General features: G+C 46.4%; 1 protein-coding gene across 2 annotated transcripts in view; it reads right to left on the bottom strand.

The window, feature by feature from the left end:
• Positions 1 to 1,037: 1,037 nt before the first annotated feature.
• DNMBP (dynamin binding protein) overlaps positions 1,038 to 13,012 on the bottom strand; it is a 534,728-nt gene continuing 522,753 nt past the window's right edge. The window contains exon 14 of one of the 2 annotated variants that reach the window (XM_078643535.1): positions 1,038 to 1,910. In XM_078643535.1, the coding sequence (XP_078499661.1) occupies positions 1,725 to 1,910 (186 nt within the window). In that variant the 3' untranslated portion in view covers positions 1,038 to 1,724. The remainder of the gene's footprint in view (positions 1,911 to 13,012) is intronic. The other variant, XM_078643534.1, reaches the window with a different exon arrangement.

Below are 13,012 nucleotides of genomic sequence, written 5' to 3'. Positions count from 1 at the left end.
TTAAACTATACATTCTTGTGAAAAAAGACTTTCCAAACTCCTATTTACAGTAGCACAACAGTTGTAGATAAAACTAATGCAGTGAAATCATAGTTGCACTTATCAACAGAATGGATACTGGAGTAATAAATAGGACACCAAAAAATCAGCACAATGGAAGATTTCTTTGATAATAGGAGAGCGTTTATGGTTGTTGGCAGCCATTTCCCTGTGTACTCTATTCAGAGCAGGGCAAGAAAAAGAAAAAAATGACTGCGATGAATACAGATCTGATATCGACATGGGGGAGAGGTGGGGTAGTTAGGAGCATTCAGGGTTTACCTGTTAAAGGCACCCAGGTGGTTCTGTGTCTCCTTTCTGCATGTTAGTGTCACTTGCAAAATGTGTCTTGTGGTCAAGTGCCAGGAAGCATCCTTTACAAACTAGTTCTTAATGCTAAAGTAATGCAAATAAACAAGACAATTTTCCATTTTACCCTTTGCTTGTCAAGGATGCAATTTTCCACTTTGGAAGCGATTACCATTAGTTCATGGTAGATTGGGCCAAAAACAGATGATTCAATTGCACCTCATTCCTTGGCCCGGCTCCTACCTTCCCACGATCCCATCTTCCTCACAATACCTTTGAAACTCCTCAACTAGTCACTACAAATTTTGTTGTAGACTCCTTGCCATTAATACTGTTTTGGCAACCAGTGAAGATAATTAGAGTAACTCATGGGAAATAATAGTCAAGGCAAGATTGGTTCAGAGCTATTAGAAAGATCACAAATTCATATCTCACAAGCAAGAGTGTAGCCCTGCTTTGAAAGGGAACTAGGTGCAAAGAGATAAACTCTTCTGTAGCCTTCAAAAATTAATTGTTCCTTTTCAAGCTAATTTGTTTTTGTTTTTTTAACCTCATCGCTGCTAGAGTTTTTTCCCTGCTGTGCTGGACAGCAATAAAAACGGGTGTGGTCATGACGAGCTCAGCTCGTCATGAGCAGCGGAGAGGTATATGCCATGACTAGTTGAGCTCGTCATGAGCATTGAAGAGGGTAAAAGGCAAAATAATTGTAACAATAAAAAAATATGCAATTTCTTACATTATATTCTTAAAAAAATAACAAGTCATCTGTCAGCTCACAAATTCTACCACAATGCAACCCATTGCAAATCTCTCAGCCACACACAGGGACTAAAATCACGTGGATTGCATGTCTTTAGTCAATTCACTCGGTTCCAAGAACTACTAATGGAACGCTACAGTGGATAAAAGGGGTCTGGGACAACTCTGTTCTAGAGACCTAGGAACTGCCACTTCAGCAGCACTGATTAGCGTCATGAACAGAGATGCTTATGCCACTGTTGCCTCCGACTATTGTTCGGCGGGCCTTAATACTGTCACAACGAGTGTCTTCCATTGCCAATTAATCTTCATCGTTCATCATTCGATTTCATTTTTGTTCTTGCATTTGTCTCACTTCTTGCTTGAGTGGAAGAGCTCTTCTCCAGAAGCTTAGCAAAAATCATATCCATTTCCTGGAGTATGAAACCACTGCATGAGATCCAAGAAGTGACACAGACTGTCGTCCTTACAATACTGAAAGGGATGTCATCGGCATATCAAGCCCTTCGCATCTAGAGATCACTTTCCCAGATTCACCACAAACAAGCGCTGGCGTGGGTCAAAGCTTGCAGAGGCAACCACAAGGTGCTTGTCTTTATTTTGCGGTCAAGTAAAGATCACGTATATTCTGACTTGCGGATGTAGCTGGATGGCACATAGCCTTGCCGTCCATTAAGTTCAGCTAACCACCACTCATTGTTTCCCGTCAAATCTTCAAACTCCAAGATCCGTAATTTTTGATTGGCCGTAACGCTCAGCTCGTTTGAACATCTGGCTTCAAAAGCATAAACCGCATAATAAACCTGTAGAATAAGGAACAAGAAAAATATAAATTTCCTTTCAAGAGCCGTGAAAATTAAATACAATTTAAGGGGAACTAAACGAGTAACAGGTATTCCGAGATTAAAGCCAGAATATTCTTTCCATAAAACAATCTGTATGTTTCAAAGTATGACAAAAATGAAGGAAAATGTTACTTACACTGTATGCATCTGTTCATAGTGTGTAGTGCTCTAGATTCACAATCTCTGCGTGCTCCTGCCGTCTAGTGTCTAAGCTTGGAGGTTTGCATGTTTTTCTTTGAAGAAGTGTTTCGAGTCATGAGATATAGTGAGAGTCCTCCCTTAGTTGGTCATGCAAATGTACGCCATCTCTATGTTGGATTGTTTTTTGCACAGAGTGGGAGAGTAGTACAGAGTGGGAGAGTAGAATAGAGTGGTGAGCAAACTCAGTATGCAGTACAGCTACATTTCTAAATAAAGCTAGTTAATGAAAGAAGAGCTCTGATCAGAGCCACAAGATTACAGGCAACGAATAGTTTCTTACCTGTCGGTGTAGTTTTGCAGCTTGAAAGATCTTTCTGGATTCACTATGCTGTGCATTATTCCGCAATCTGGTGGTTGGGTTCGGAATCGTAGTCTTTTCTCGCTTTTCCTTTTTTTTTTTGTAGCCCAGGTGGACGTCGACGTCCCACCATTTGGTGTACCTTCCGTGACGTCGGCACGCTTCCGATTCTTTTTTCTTCTTCTTGTGTTTGTTCTGTTACCGAAGTTATGGTAATGTTCCGCGATTGCTACTTATTATCCGCTGTGGCACGAACATGCAACATATTGTATGTCTGTTGTGAAGTGTAAAGGATTGTTACATGGTGTTTGTCCTTTCCTTCCGTGTCTCTGTACCTTTTTCTTTCCACTATACCGAGAGTGAGCTACCTATGATAATAAGTGGGTAGACTGGCAATTGTTAGCCAGATAACCCCATTGGTGGTTCTACCGTGAGGTGCTCACTCTCTTTCTCCACAATTTTTTGTGGTATGGGTGATGGTTGTTTGACAATTCTTAACTTTACCTTATGTGTACTTTGACAAAGAGTGACACTTGCGCAGGTATTAAGAGCCCTGATATTCAGGAAAGGGGTAGTGATATTATTATGCACACACCTATATGAAGCCTGCAGCCTAATTGAATAATAAGAGTGTCTTGAGGGACAGGCCATAATTTGGTTTGGCAACGAATAGTTTCTTACCTGTCGGTGTAGTTTTGCAGCTTGAAAGATCTTTCTGGATTCACTATGCTGTGCATTATTCCGCAATCTGGTGGTTGGGTCCGGAATCGTAGTCTTTTCTCGCTTTTCCCCTTTTTTTTTTGTAGCCCAGGTGGACGTCGACGTCCCACCATTTGGTGTACCTTCCGTGACGTCGGCACGCTTCCGATTCTTTTTTCTTCTTCTTGTGTTTGTTCTGTTACCGAAGTTATGGCAATGTTCCGCTAAGTTATTTACCGCTTTTTTAACCATCTAAAGTTTGTTTTTCATGTATTGACGTTGTTTTCACCCCCTTTCCCCTCCAGCCTCATCTTTCTGGCGGAGGTGGGTGGGTTCGCTAGTGAATCCAGAAAGATCTTTCAAACTGCAAAACTACACCGACAGGTAAGAAACTATTCGTTTTGCAGCGTGAATCTTTCTGGATTCACTATGCTGTGCATAGATTTTGTAGCGGTTTTGTTACGTTTGTGGCGGCTGGGTGGAAGATGATCGTTGGTTGTTGTATATATGTTGAAGCAATCTTTGTCCTACTTGTGCTTCCTTGTTCATTTGTACATCCATGCAGTAGTGCTTAGTGAACGTGTGCACTGAAGCCCATGTTGCCGCCAGGCATATGTCCTGAATTGGTGTGTTTGCCAGAAAGGCGATTGTTGCCCCTTTCTTTCTTGTCGAGTGGGCCTGTGCCCCTCCTGTTAGTTCCTGCCCTGCTTGCTTGTGGCAGAATTGTATCGTTTGTGCGATCCATCGAGCGATGGTGTTTTTTGTCACTGGTCTACCCAGGAAGCTGTTTGCGAAGGACACAAAGAACTGCTTCGTCTTCCTGTGGTCCTTTGTCCTTTCTATGTAGTGCATCACTGCCCTTCTTGCGTCTAGGGTGTGGAGCGCCCTCTCCGCGCTTGTTGTGGGCTTTTGGAAGAAGCTCGGTATCTGTATACTCTGATTCATATGGAAACGTGACACCACCTTTGGCATGAAGTGTGGGTCCGTTCTCATTACGACCCTGTCACTGTGTATCTGTATATAGGGTTCTTGCAAGGTTAGTGCTTGGAGCTAGCTTACCCTGCGTAGCAAGGTGATTGCTACCAGGAAGACCGCTTTCATTGTTAGCATTTGTAGTGTTGCCTTGTGGATTGGCTCGAAAGGTGCTTTCATGAGCTCTGTCAGTACGGTGCTTTCATGAGCTCTGTCAGTACCACATTGAGGTTCCATGCCGGCGGTGGCATCCTTTTTGGCGGAGCTATTCTTTTAGCTCCCTCCAAGAATCTTTTCACTACCTCAGATGTAAAGAAGCTTCTCCCGGTTTCTCTTCTTGTGTATGCCATAATCGCTGCCAGGTGTACCCTCAGCGAGGATGAGCTTAGCTTGGCTTTTATTAGGTGCGTGAGGTATCTTAGCACCGTTGATTCCTTGGTCAGCTTTCTCTGGAGTTTTTTCTTGCAGCACCATTGAGTGAATCTTTTCCATTTTCCCCCATAACACTTGCGTGTGCTGGGCCTCCTTGCCTCTCGCAGCACCCGTAGGGTGCTCTCTGGTAGTTTCAGATGTGCGAACTCTAAGTCCTCAGGAGCCAAGCTGATAGGCTGAGGCCCTCCGGCTCTGGGTGTAGAACTTCTCCGTTTTCCATGGAGAGTAGGTCTTTTCTTTTTGAGAACGTGTGGGGTGTTCCATCTCCATTATCTGTGAGTACCAGGTCTGCCTGGCCCATTGTGGTGCCACCAGGATGAGCGTCATGTTGCTCGTCATGCATTTGTTGAGAACCCTGGGAATCAGTGGTATCGGGGGAAAAGCGTAGGCAAATGTTTTTGACCAGCTTATCCATAGGGCATTCCCTTGGGATAGTGCCTCTGGTTGTCTGGATGCAAAGTACTGGCATTTTGCATTCTGGCGTGTTGCAAACAGGTCTATTGTCGGAGTGCCCAACCTCCTGAATAGTCTCTCTGTTTCCTGTATGTTGAGTTCCCACTCGTGGGATGCTGAAGTCTGCCTGCTGAGCCAATCTGCTTCTACATTGTCCTTCCCTGGCAGGTGTATGGCTAGCAGGTCTATTTTGAGTGGTATTGCCCATCTCCAGATCTCCTGTGCCAAGCTTGACAGAGGGAATGATTGTGTTCCCCCCTGCTTGTTGATGTAAAACATCGTTGTGGTGTTGTCTGTCTGTATCAGCACCTTCTGGTTGTACAGTTGTTTCTGAAAGGCTTTGAGGGCAAGCAACACTGTTTTCAGCTCCAGGTAATTGATGTGTTTGACCGCATCCCCTGGGCTCCACAGACCCCTCACTCTGAGCCTGTTCATGTGTGCGCCCCATCCCTTCTGGGATGCGTCTGTGGTGATGGTCACTGTTGGGTCCGGTGGCGTTAGAGGCTTCCCTATTGTTATCCTTTCTTTGGTCCACCACTTCATTTCTTCCTGCACCTTGTGCGTTACAACCACTAGATCCTCCCAACTTCCTGTAACTTGTGACCATTGCTGTTCCAGCCACTCTTGGAGTGGTATCATCTGCAGGCGTACATTGGGGACCAGGTGTATGCATGACGCCATCATTCCCAAGATCTTGCTCACTGTCCTCACTGTCAGAGCTCGCCCCTTCTGGCAGTGACGTTTCTCCCTCAGTAGGCTGAGTGTCCTCTTCTCGCTGAGTAACACCCTGCATTGGACGGTGTTGATTTGAGCTCCCAGGAAGATCTTCACTTGCTCCGGTTCCATCGAGCATTTTCCCCCAGTGTATGGAGAATCCCAGGCTTGCTAGCGTTCTTGTGACCTGTTCTGCATGATCTTTGCATGTCCTGTAAGAGCTTGCCTTTACAAGCCAGTCGTCGAGGTAGGGGTACACGTGTATCCCCTCTCTTCGCAGATGTGCGGCCACTGCTGGGAGGCATTTGGTGAATACCCTTGGTGCGGACTTTAGACCGAATGCCAGTGTTGTGAATTGGTAGTGATCCTTGTTTACTGTGTATCTTAGCAGGTGCTTGTGCTGCCTGTTCATGGGGATGTGCAGGTACGCATCTTTGAGGTCTATGGTGGACAAGAATTATCTGTGGGATGACCTCTTGCAGGGACGTCATCTTGAATTTTTGAGTCTTTACATATTTGTTTAAGAACCGTAGATCCAGGATGGGCCTTAGGCTTTCGTCCACTTTTGGCACCAGGAAGTAGTTTGAGTACACTCCCCGGTTCCGTTCTTTGAATGGGACTGGTTCGATGGCCTCTTTGAGGAGGAGTTCTTGAGCTTCCTCTTGGAGCAATTGCAGCTCCCTTCCCGAGTGCTCTCTTTTCTTTGGCTTTCTGTTTGGTGGTCTCTTTTCCAACTCTATGCAGTATCCGAACTGTATGATGTTGAGTATCCACTTGTCTGTGGTTATTTTCCTCCACTCTCGGAGAAAAAATCTCAGCCTGCCTCCTACTGGTGTTACATGTTCTTTTGTGTCTTATCCGTGTAGCCCTCTCCTCTTTGTTTTTCCGTGCTCTTCCCTTGGACGGGTTTGAGTGGGTGAGCACCTTTTCCTGTGTGAAGTCACTTAGAGGGGGGTTGTTCACCGCCTCTCCTTATCTGGCCCCGTCAGTTTCCTCTCCCGCGAAGGGACTGGCCCCTGTTCTGGTAGTTCCAGTTTTGTTTCTGCTGGCCCTGGTGACCTTGGTTGTCACTCTGTTGACCCTAGTGGAACTCCTGGTGTGGTTGTCCTTGCTGGTGTCCACCCCTTCCGTTCAGCCTCCGCATAGGAGTGCCTCTTCTCATCCCCCTGAATTGCAGGGCCCCCATGGACCTTGCCGTCTCGTTGTCTTTCTTCAGTTGGGTGAGTTTCTCATCAACTGGGGCTCCGAACAGTGTTTCTCCATTGAAAGGGGTGTTCAGGATGTTGTTTTGAACCTCCGTCTTGAAGCCTGAGATCCTGAGCCAGGCTTGCCTTCTCTCTGTGATTCCTATAGCCATCAGCCTGCTGGATGTTTCTGCCCCGTCCAAGGCTGTCCTTCAGGCACGAGTTTGCGATGCTTTTCCCCTCTACCACGAGGTAAGCGGCTCTCTGCTGGTGTTCCTCTGGGAGGTGCTTGAGCAATTGGTTCATCTCGTCCCAATGCTGGTACTGGTGCCTGTTCAGAAGGGAGTTGGAGTTTGCCATCCTCCAGTGCATTGCTGCGTTTCTCTCAATTTTTCTGCCTGTTAGGTCCATCCTCCTGCTTTCCTTGTCAGGTGGTGGCCTAGATGTTGTTGGGACGTTGGCCCTTCTTCTGGCCGTTGCGGCTATAATTGAGTCTGCTGAAACTATCGCCTGGGTGTAAGGGGGGTCCTGGGAGGAGAACTTGTACTTTTTCTCCGTCCTTGGCGTGACTGACCTGCAGGTAGCTGGTTCTTTGAACGCCTCTTTGCTTTTTTTTTTTTTGGAGAGTTTTATATAGCGCGAACTTGAACTGAACCGAATCAGTTATCAGAGCGCTTGACATAGCACCAGTTACGTTACATGAGGACACACTTTCATTTTTTAGGCATGGGGAGATTAAGTGATTTGCCCAGAATCACTGGGGTTTTTTGGCGTCGTTACCGAGACTCGAACCAAGTTCCCCAGGTCCGAGGTCGAGCGCCTTAGCCGTTAAGCCAACCCCTCTCCTCCTCTCACCTGGAGCCTTGTTCCATAATACTCTTCAGCATGGGCAGGAAGAAGCTTTTTGTCTGTGTGGGGAGCAAGGTTTCCAGCAGGAAATCTGCCTTACCCTTCTCCTCCGCCAATTTGACTCCATAAGCTGCTGCAGCCTTCTGGACGACCTCATAGTAGGCCCCAATGTCATCTGGCGGCGAAGGCCTCAAGGGGTATGTCTCCACAGCCTCCTCCGGGTTTTCGGCCTCGATGTCCTGCCAATCCAGGTCTTGAGCCGTCGAGGATCCCGAGTCGTAGCTCGAACGCGGGTCCCCATAATCACCCTCTGTGTAATAGAGGTCCTCTTCTTCTCCCTGCTCCGAGGGCTCCGGAGTTTTCGGCGGCTCTTCGGCATCGAACTCCTCGTGTTCTTCTATCTCTTCGAGGACCGTCGTGGGCTTCGAGGGGATCCTGAAGCTTTTCATTTTGTCTTCGAAGTCCTTCTTCCTCTGGATGATGTTCTCCATCTCGGCCTCGAGCCTTCTTTTCTTTTTCTCCATCTGTGCGGCCTGCTCGGCGTCGAGCGTTTCGGCCGCCCTCTTCGACGGCCCCGTCGACGTCGAAACGGCTCTCGGCTCCTTCTCCTTCGAAGTCGAGGATCACTTTTCGGGAGCTTGCTTCGACGACCTTGCTTTTTCGCTGCTCTTCACCGCCTGGGAGTCCTTCTCGAAGGATCCGCTGGGCTGTTTTTCGGGGACCGCAGCTTCGGTCGTCGAAGCTTTTGACGCCGGTGCTCCCTTCGAGGTTCTAGACTTTGATTTTCGAGAGTCAGCCTCAGGTGTTCGAGGCCCTGTCGAGGGTTTCGGGGTCGTAGACTCTCCTACCGTGTCTGACGATTTCTTATCGGTCTCTGCGACCGTGGAGACATCTGGACCTTTGGCGATGTTGTCCTCGTCGTCGGTGGAGAGGCCCAGATCGTACAGCGACGGGGCCTTGCCCTTGCCTTGCATCGTGTGGTGAGCTATCCTCTGTTTCTCTCGAATCCTCAGCGTCTTCGGCGTGAAGACTGAGCAGGCGTTGCAGTCCTTGCTCCCGTGGTCGATAGGCAGACAGAGGTTGCAGACCGGGTGCTGGTCTCTCTGCGCGTACTTGTGGTGGCAATTACGGCAGAATTTAAATGTGTGTTGTCCATTACTGCGCTCAGGGGGCCCTCTGTATGCGCATTCTCCATCGGACGTCGAAGATCTCGAGGTTCCTCTCCTTCTTCGTCGTCCCGGCTCTGATGATCTTCTTCTCCTGGTCTTCTCGAGTTTTTCCTGAAGAAATTCGCTTATTTTTCTCCTCCAAAACTTCTGGAGCTTCACGCGACGATCCAGACCCAACGGCGGAAAAAAGAATCTGAAGATGGCGCTCAAGGGTGGGAGCTTCCGCAGGAAGCGTGCCGACGTCACGGAAGGTACACCAAATGGTGGGACGTCGACGCCCACCTGGGCTACAAAAAAAAAAAAAAAAAAAAGGAAGAGAGAGAAAAGACTACGATTCCGGACCCAACCACCAGATTGCGGAATAATGCACAGCATAGTGAATCCAGAAAGATTCAGGCTGCAAAAATGGTGGACGCATGTGAATCTACAGTACTACACACGAGTAGCTGATAGGGAAATATTTTCCCTTCGTAACATGTTGCTGTGGATACACATGATCGGTATAGCCTTTAAAGCAGTACCCCCTACAAATAGTGGCTAGCTTGTGGACGATTGAGATGTCTGAAATGAGGTCCTTAAGACTGTCTGGCCAACCATTGTCTGCCGTCTGGCTAGGATATCTGCACAATAATATTTAATGAACGTGTGTGAGGTTGACAAAGTGGCTGCTTTAGATATGTCAGCTATGAGAATATTCCCCAGAAAGGCTATGGTTGTGGTATTCTTGTGTGCAGAGTATGCTCTAAGTATGACAGTGAGGGCTCTTCTAGCTTTGTGGTAGCACACTTGTATGCACTTGACTATTCACATGTCTGCGTTAGATATGGATTCTCCCTTGTGAGGTTCAGCAAAGGCTACAAACAACTGGTCCGCCTTGAAAAAGGGCTTGATTCTATAAATGTAGTACGTGAGAGTGCGTTTGACATTTAAGGTGTGGAAGGTTCTCTCTACTAGTCTGGTTGTGGGTAAAATACTTTGAGCTCTATGGTTTGGTTGACATGAAAAGGGGAGGCCACCTTAGGAAAGAGCTTAGGGTGAAGTTCTAACATCTTTTGTCCCCAATGGTACTTCGATACTTTTACAGGGGTTGGAGATCTTAATCTGCATTTTGATGATAATACATGTGCAGCAGCTACAACTTTGGCTGCAGATTTGGAGGGTTTACTGCTCTTTCAACATGTTTCCTCCCGTATACATAGACTGGGAACATCCATGATCCTATTTTTTTAAATTTGGCTGGTATACTGACTGATCACCCTATTCCACTTACTTGGTCTGACCATTTTGCCATCCCTTTTTGTGTCTCTTATGAGAAAGCGTCTATACGTCATGCACCCACATGTGCAACACAGGGTGGGCCAAAGTTACCGCTCCTAAATTTTGTGGTGCTCTGCCCTCTAGTCAGTTTGTTATGGATAGCTGTACTGACATAGCGGACCCACAAATGGATAAGCGGATTAATGGAGAATTAGATCAAATAGTTCTGGCAGAGAACCAGATCTTTTGCAGACAACAACCATCAGCTGGCTGGTTTGAGGAGGGTCTGCCAGTATTAAAAAAGTGTCCATGCCTTTGGCGCAGAGCATATGATCCAGCTTGTAAAACAGATTAAATGGCAGCACTTAAAACTTACCATTGTCATATCAAGAAATCCAGTCGTGACTTCTACACTAATAAAATTCAGTCTGCTCAAAACTTGTCATGCAAATATTTTGGCTATTGAAGTCACTTTCTTCGTTACCTGTAGGTCTCAGCTTCTACTTCGCCATCAGAGGAGGTCTGTAGCCTTAGCCCATTTCTTCTTTCAAAACGTTGATAGGATACATGCCTCTTTTCCTGCAAAAGCTAGAGATGCCACTTGTTTAAGTGCTTGGTTCGACTGTTCGAAGGATAGAGCTAAGCTGCTGAAGTTCAAGCCAACTGACGCCGAGGAGCAGACTGTGCTACATGCTTCTGTGAAGTCAGGTTCTCCGCTGGAACCAGCATCCTTGACCATTTTCAGGCTAGGTGCGGAAGTGGTTCACACAGTATTCAGTGAGCTTCTTAATAGCTCTCCAGCCTCTAATAGGGTGCCTCCGCGATGGAAGTATGCTGTAGTGGTTCCACTCCTTAAAAAATCCTTTGCTGGATCCCATCGGGCCAGAAAACTATCGTCCGGTTTCATTGCTACCACTCTACTCCAATAATACAGAGAAGTTTATTAATAAGCAGCTTTCAAGCTTTATAGAGAGTAATGGCCTGCTTCACAGGACTTCATCAGGTTCTCGTCCCTCAGAGTACTCTTTCCATAAAACAATCTGTATGTTTCAAAGTATGACAAAAAGGAAGGAAAATGTTACTTACACTGTATGCATCTGTTCATAGTGTGTAGTGCTCTAGATTCACAATTTCTGCGTGCTCCTGCCGTCTAGTGTCTAAGCTTGGAGGTTTGCATGTTTTTCTTTGAAGAAGTGTTTCGAGTCATGAGATATAGTGAGAGTCCTCCCTTAGTTGGTCATGCAAATGTACGCCATCTCTATGTTGGATTGTTTTTTGCACAGAGTGGGAGAGTAGTACAGAGTGGGAGAGTAGAATAGAGTGGTGAGCAAACTCAGTATGCAGTACAGCTACATTTCTAAATAAAGCTAGTTAATGAAAGAAGAGCTCTGATCAGAGCCACAAGATTACAGGCAACGAATAGTTTCTTACCTGTCGGTGTAGTTTTGCAGCTTGAAAGATCTTTCTGGATTCACTATGCTGTGCATTATTCCGCAATCTGGTGGTTGGGTCCGGAATCGTAGTCTTTTCTCGCTTTTCCTTTTTTTTTTTGTAGCCCAGGTGGACGTCGACGTCCCACCATTTGGTGTACCTTCCGTGACATCGGCACGCTTCCGATTCTTTTTTCTTCTTCTTGTGTTTGTTCTGTTACCGAAGTTATGGTAATGTTCCGCGATTGCTACTTATTATCCGCTGTGGCACGAACATGCAACATATTGTATGTCTGTTGTGAAGTGTAAAGGATTGTTACATGGTGTTTGTCCTTTCCTTCCGTGTCTCTGTACCTTTTTCTTTCCACTATACCGAGAGTGAGCTACCTATGATGATAAGTGGGTAGACTGGCAATTGTTAGCCAGATAACCCCATTGGTGGTTCTACCGTGAGGTGCTCACTCTCTTTCTCCACAATTTTTTGTGGTATGGGTGATGGTTGTTTGACAATTCTTAACTTTACCTTATGTGTACTTTGACAAAGAGTGACACTTGCGCAGGTATTAAGAGCCCTGATATTCAGGAAAGGGGTAGTGATATTATTATGCACACACCTATATGAAGCCTGCAGCCTAATTGAATAATAAGAGTGTCTTGAGGGACAGGCCATAATTTGGTTTGGCAACGAATAGTTTCTTACCTGTCGGTGTAGTTTTGCAGCTTGAAAGATCTTTCTGGATTCACTATGCTGTGCATTATTCCGCAATCTGGTGGTTGGGTCCGGAATCGTAGTCTTTTCTCGCTTTTCCCCTTTTCTTTTTGTAGCCCAGGTGGACGTCGACGTCCCACCATTTGGTGTACCTTCCGTGACGTCGGCACGCTTCCGATTCTTTTTTCTTCTTCTTGTGTTTGTTCTGTTACCGAAGTTATGGCAATGTTCCGCTAAGTTATTTACCGCTTTTTTAACCATCTAAAGTTTGTTTTTCATGTATTGACGTTGTTTTCACCCCCTTTCCCCTCCAGCCTCATCTTTCTGGCGGAGGTGGGTGGGTTCGCTAGTGAATCCAGAAAGATCTTTCAAACTGCAAAACTACACCGACAGGTAAGAAACTATTCGTTTTGCAGCGTGAATCTTTCTGGATTCACTATGCTGTGCATAGATTTTGTAGCGGTTTTGTTACGTTTGTGGCGGCTGGGTGGAAGATGATCGTTGGTTGTTGTATATATGTTGAAGCAATCTTTGTCCTACTTGTGCTTCCTTGTTCATTTGTACATCCATGCAGTAGTGCTTAGTGAACGTGTGCACTGAAGCCCATGTTGCCGCCAGGCATATGTCCTGAATTGGTGTGTTTGCCAGAAAGGCGATTGTTGCCCCTTTCTTTCTTGTCGAGTGGGCCTGTGC

Source organism: Lissotriton helveticus, chromosome 5_1 (assembly GCF_964261635.1).
Source record: "Lissotriton helveticus chromosome 5_1, aLisHel1.1, whole genome shotgun sequence".
Taxonomy (NCBI): Eukaryota; Metazoa; Chordata; class Amphibia; order Caudata; family Salamandridae; genus Lissotriton; species Lissotriton helveticus.
The sequence above is the reverse complement of the archived record's forward strand: the minus strand, read 5'-3'. Positions and strand labels throughout refer to the sequence as shown.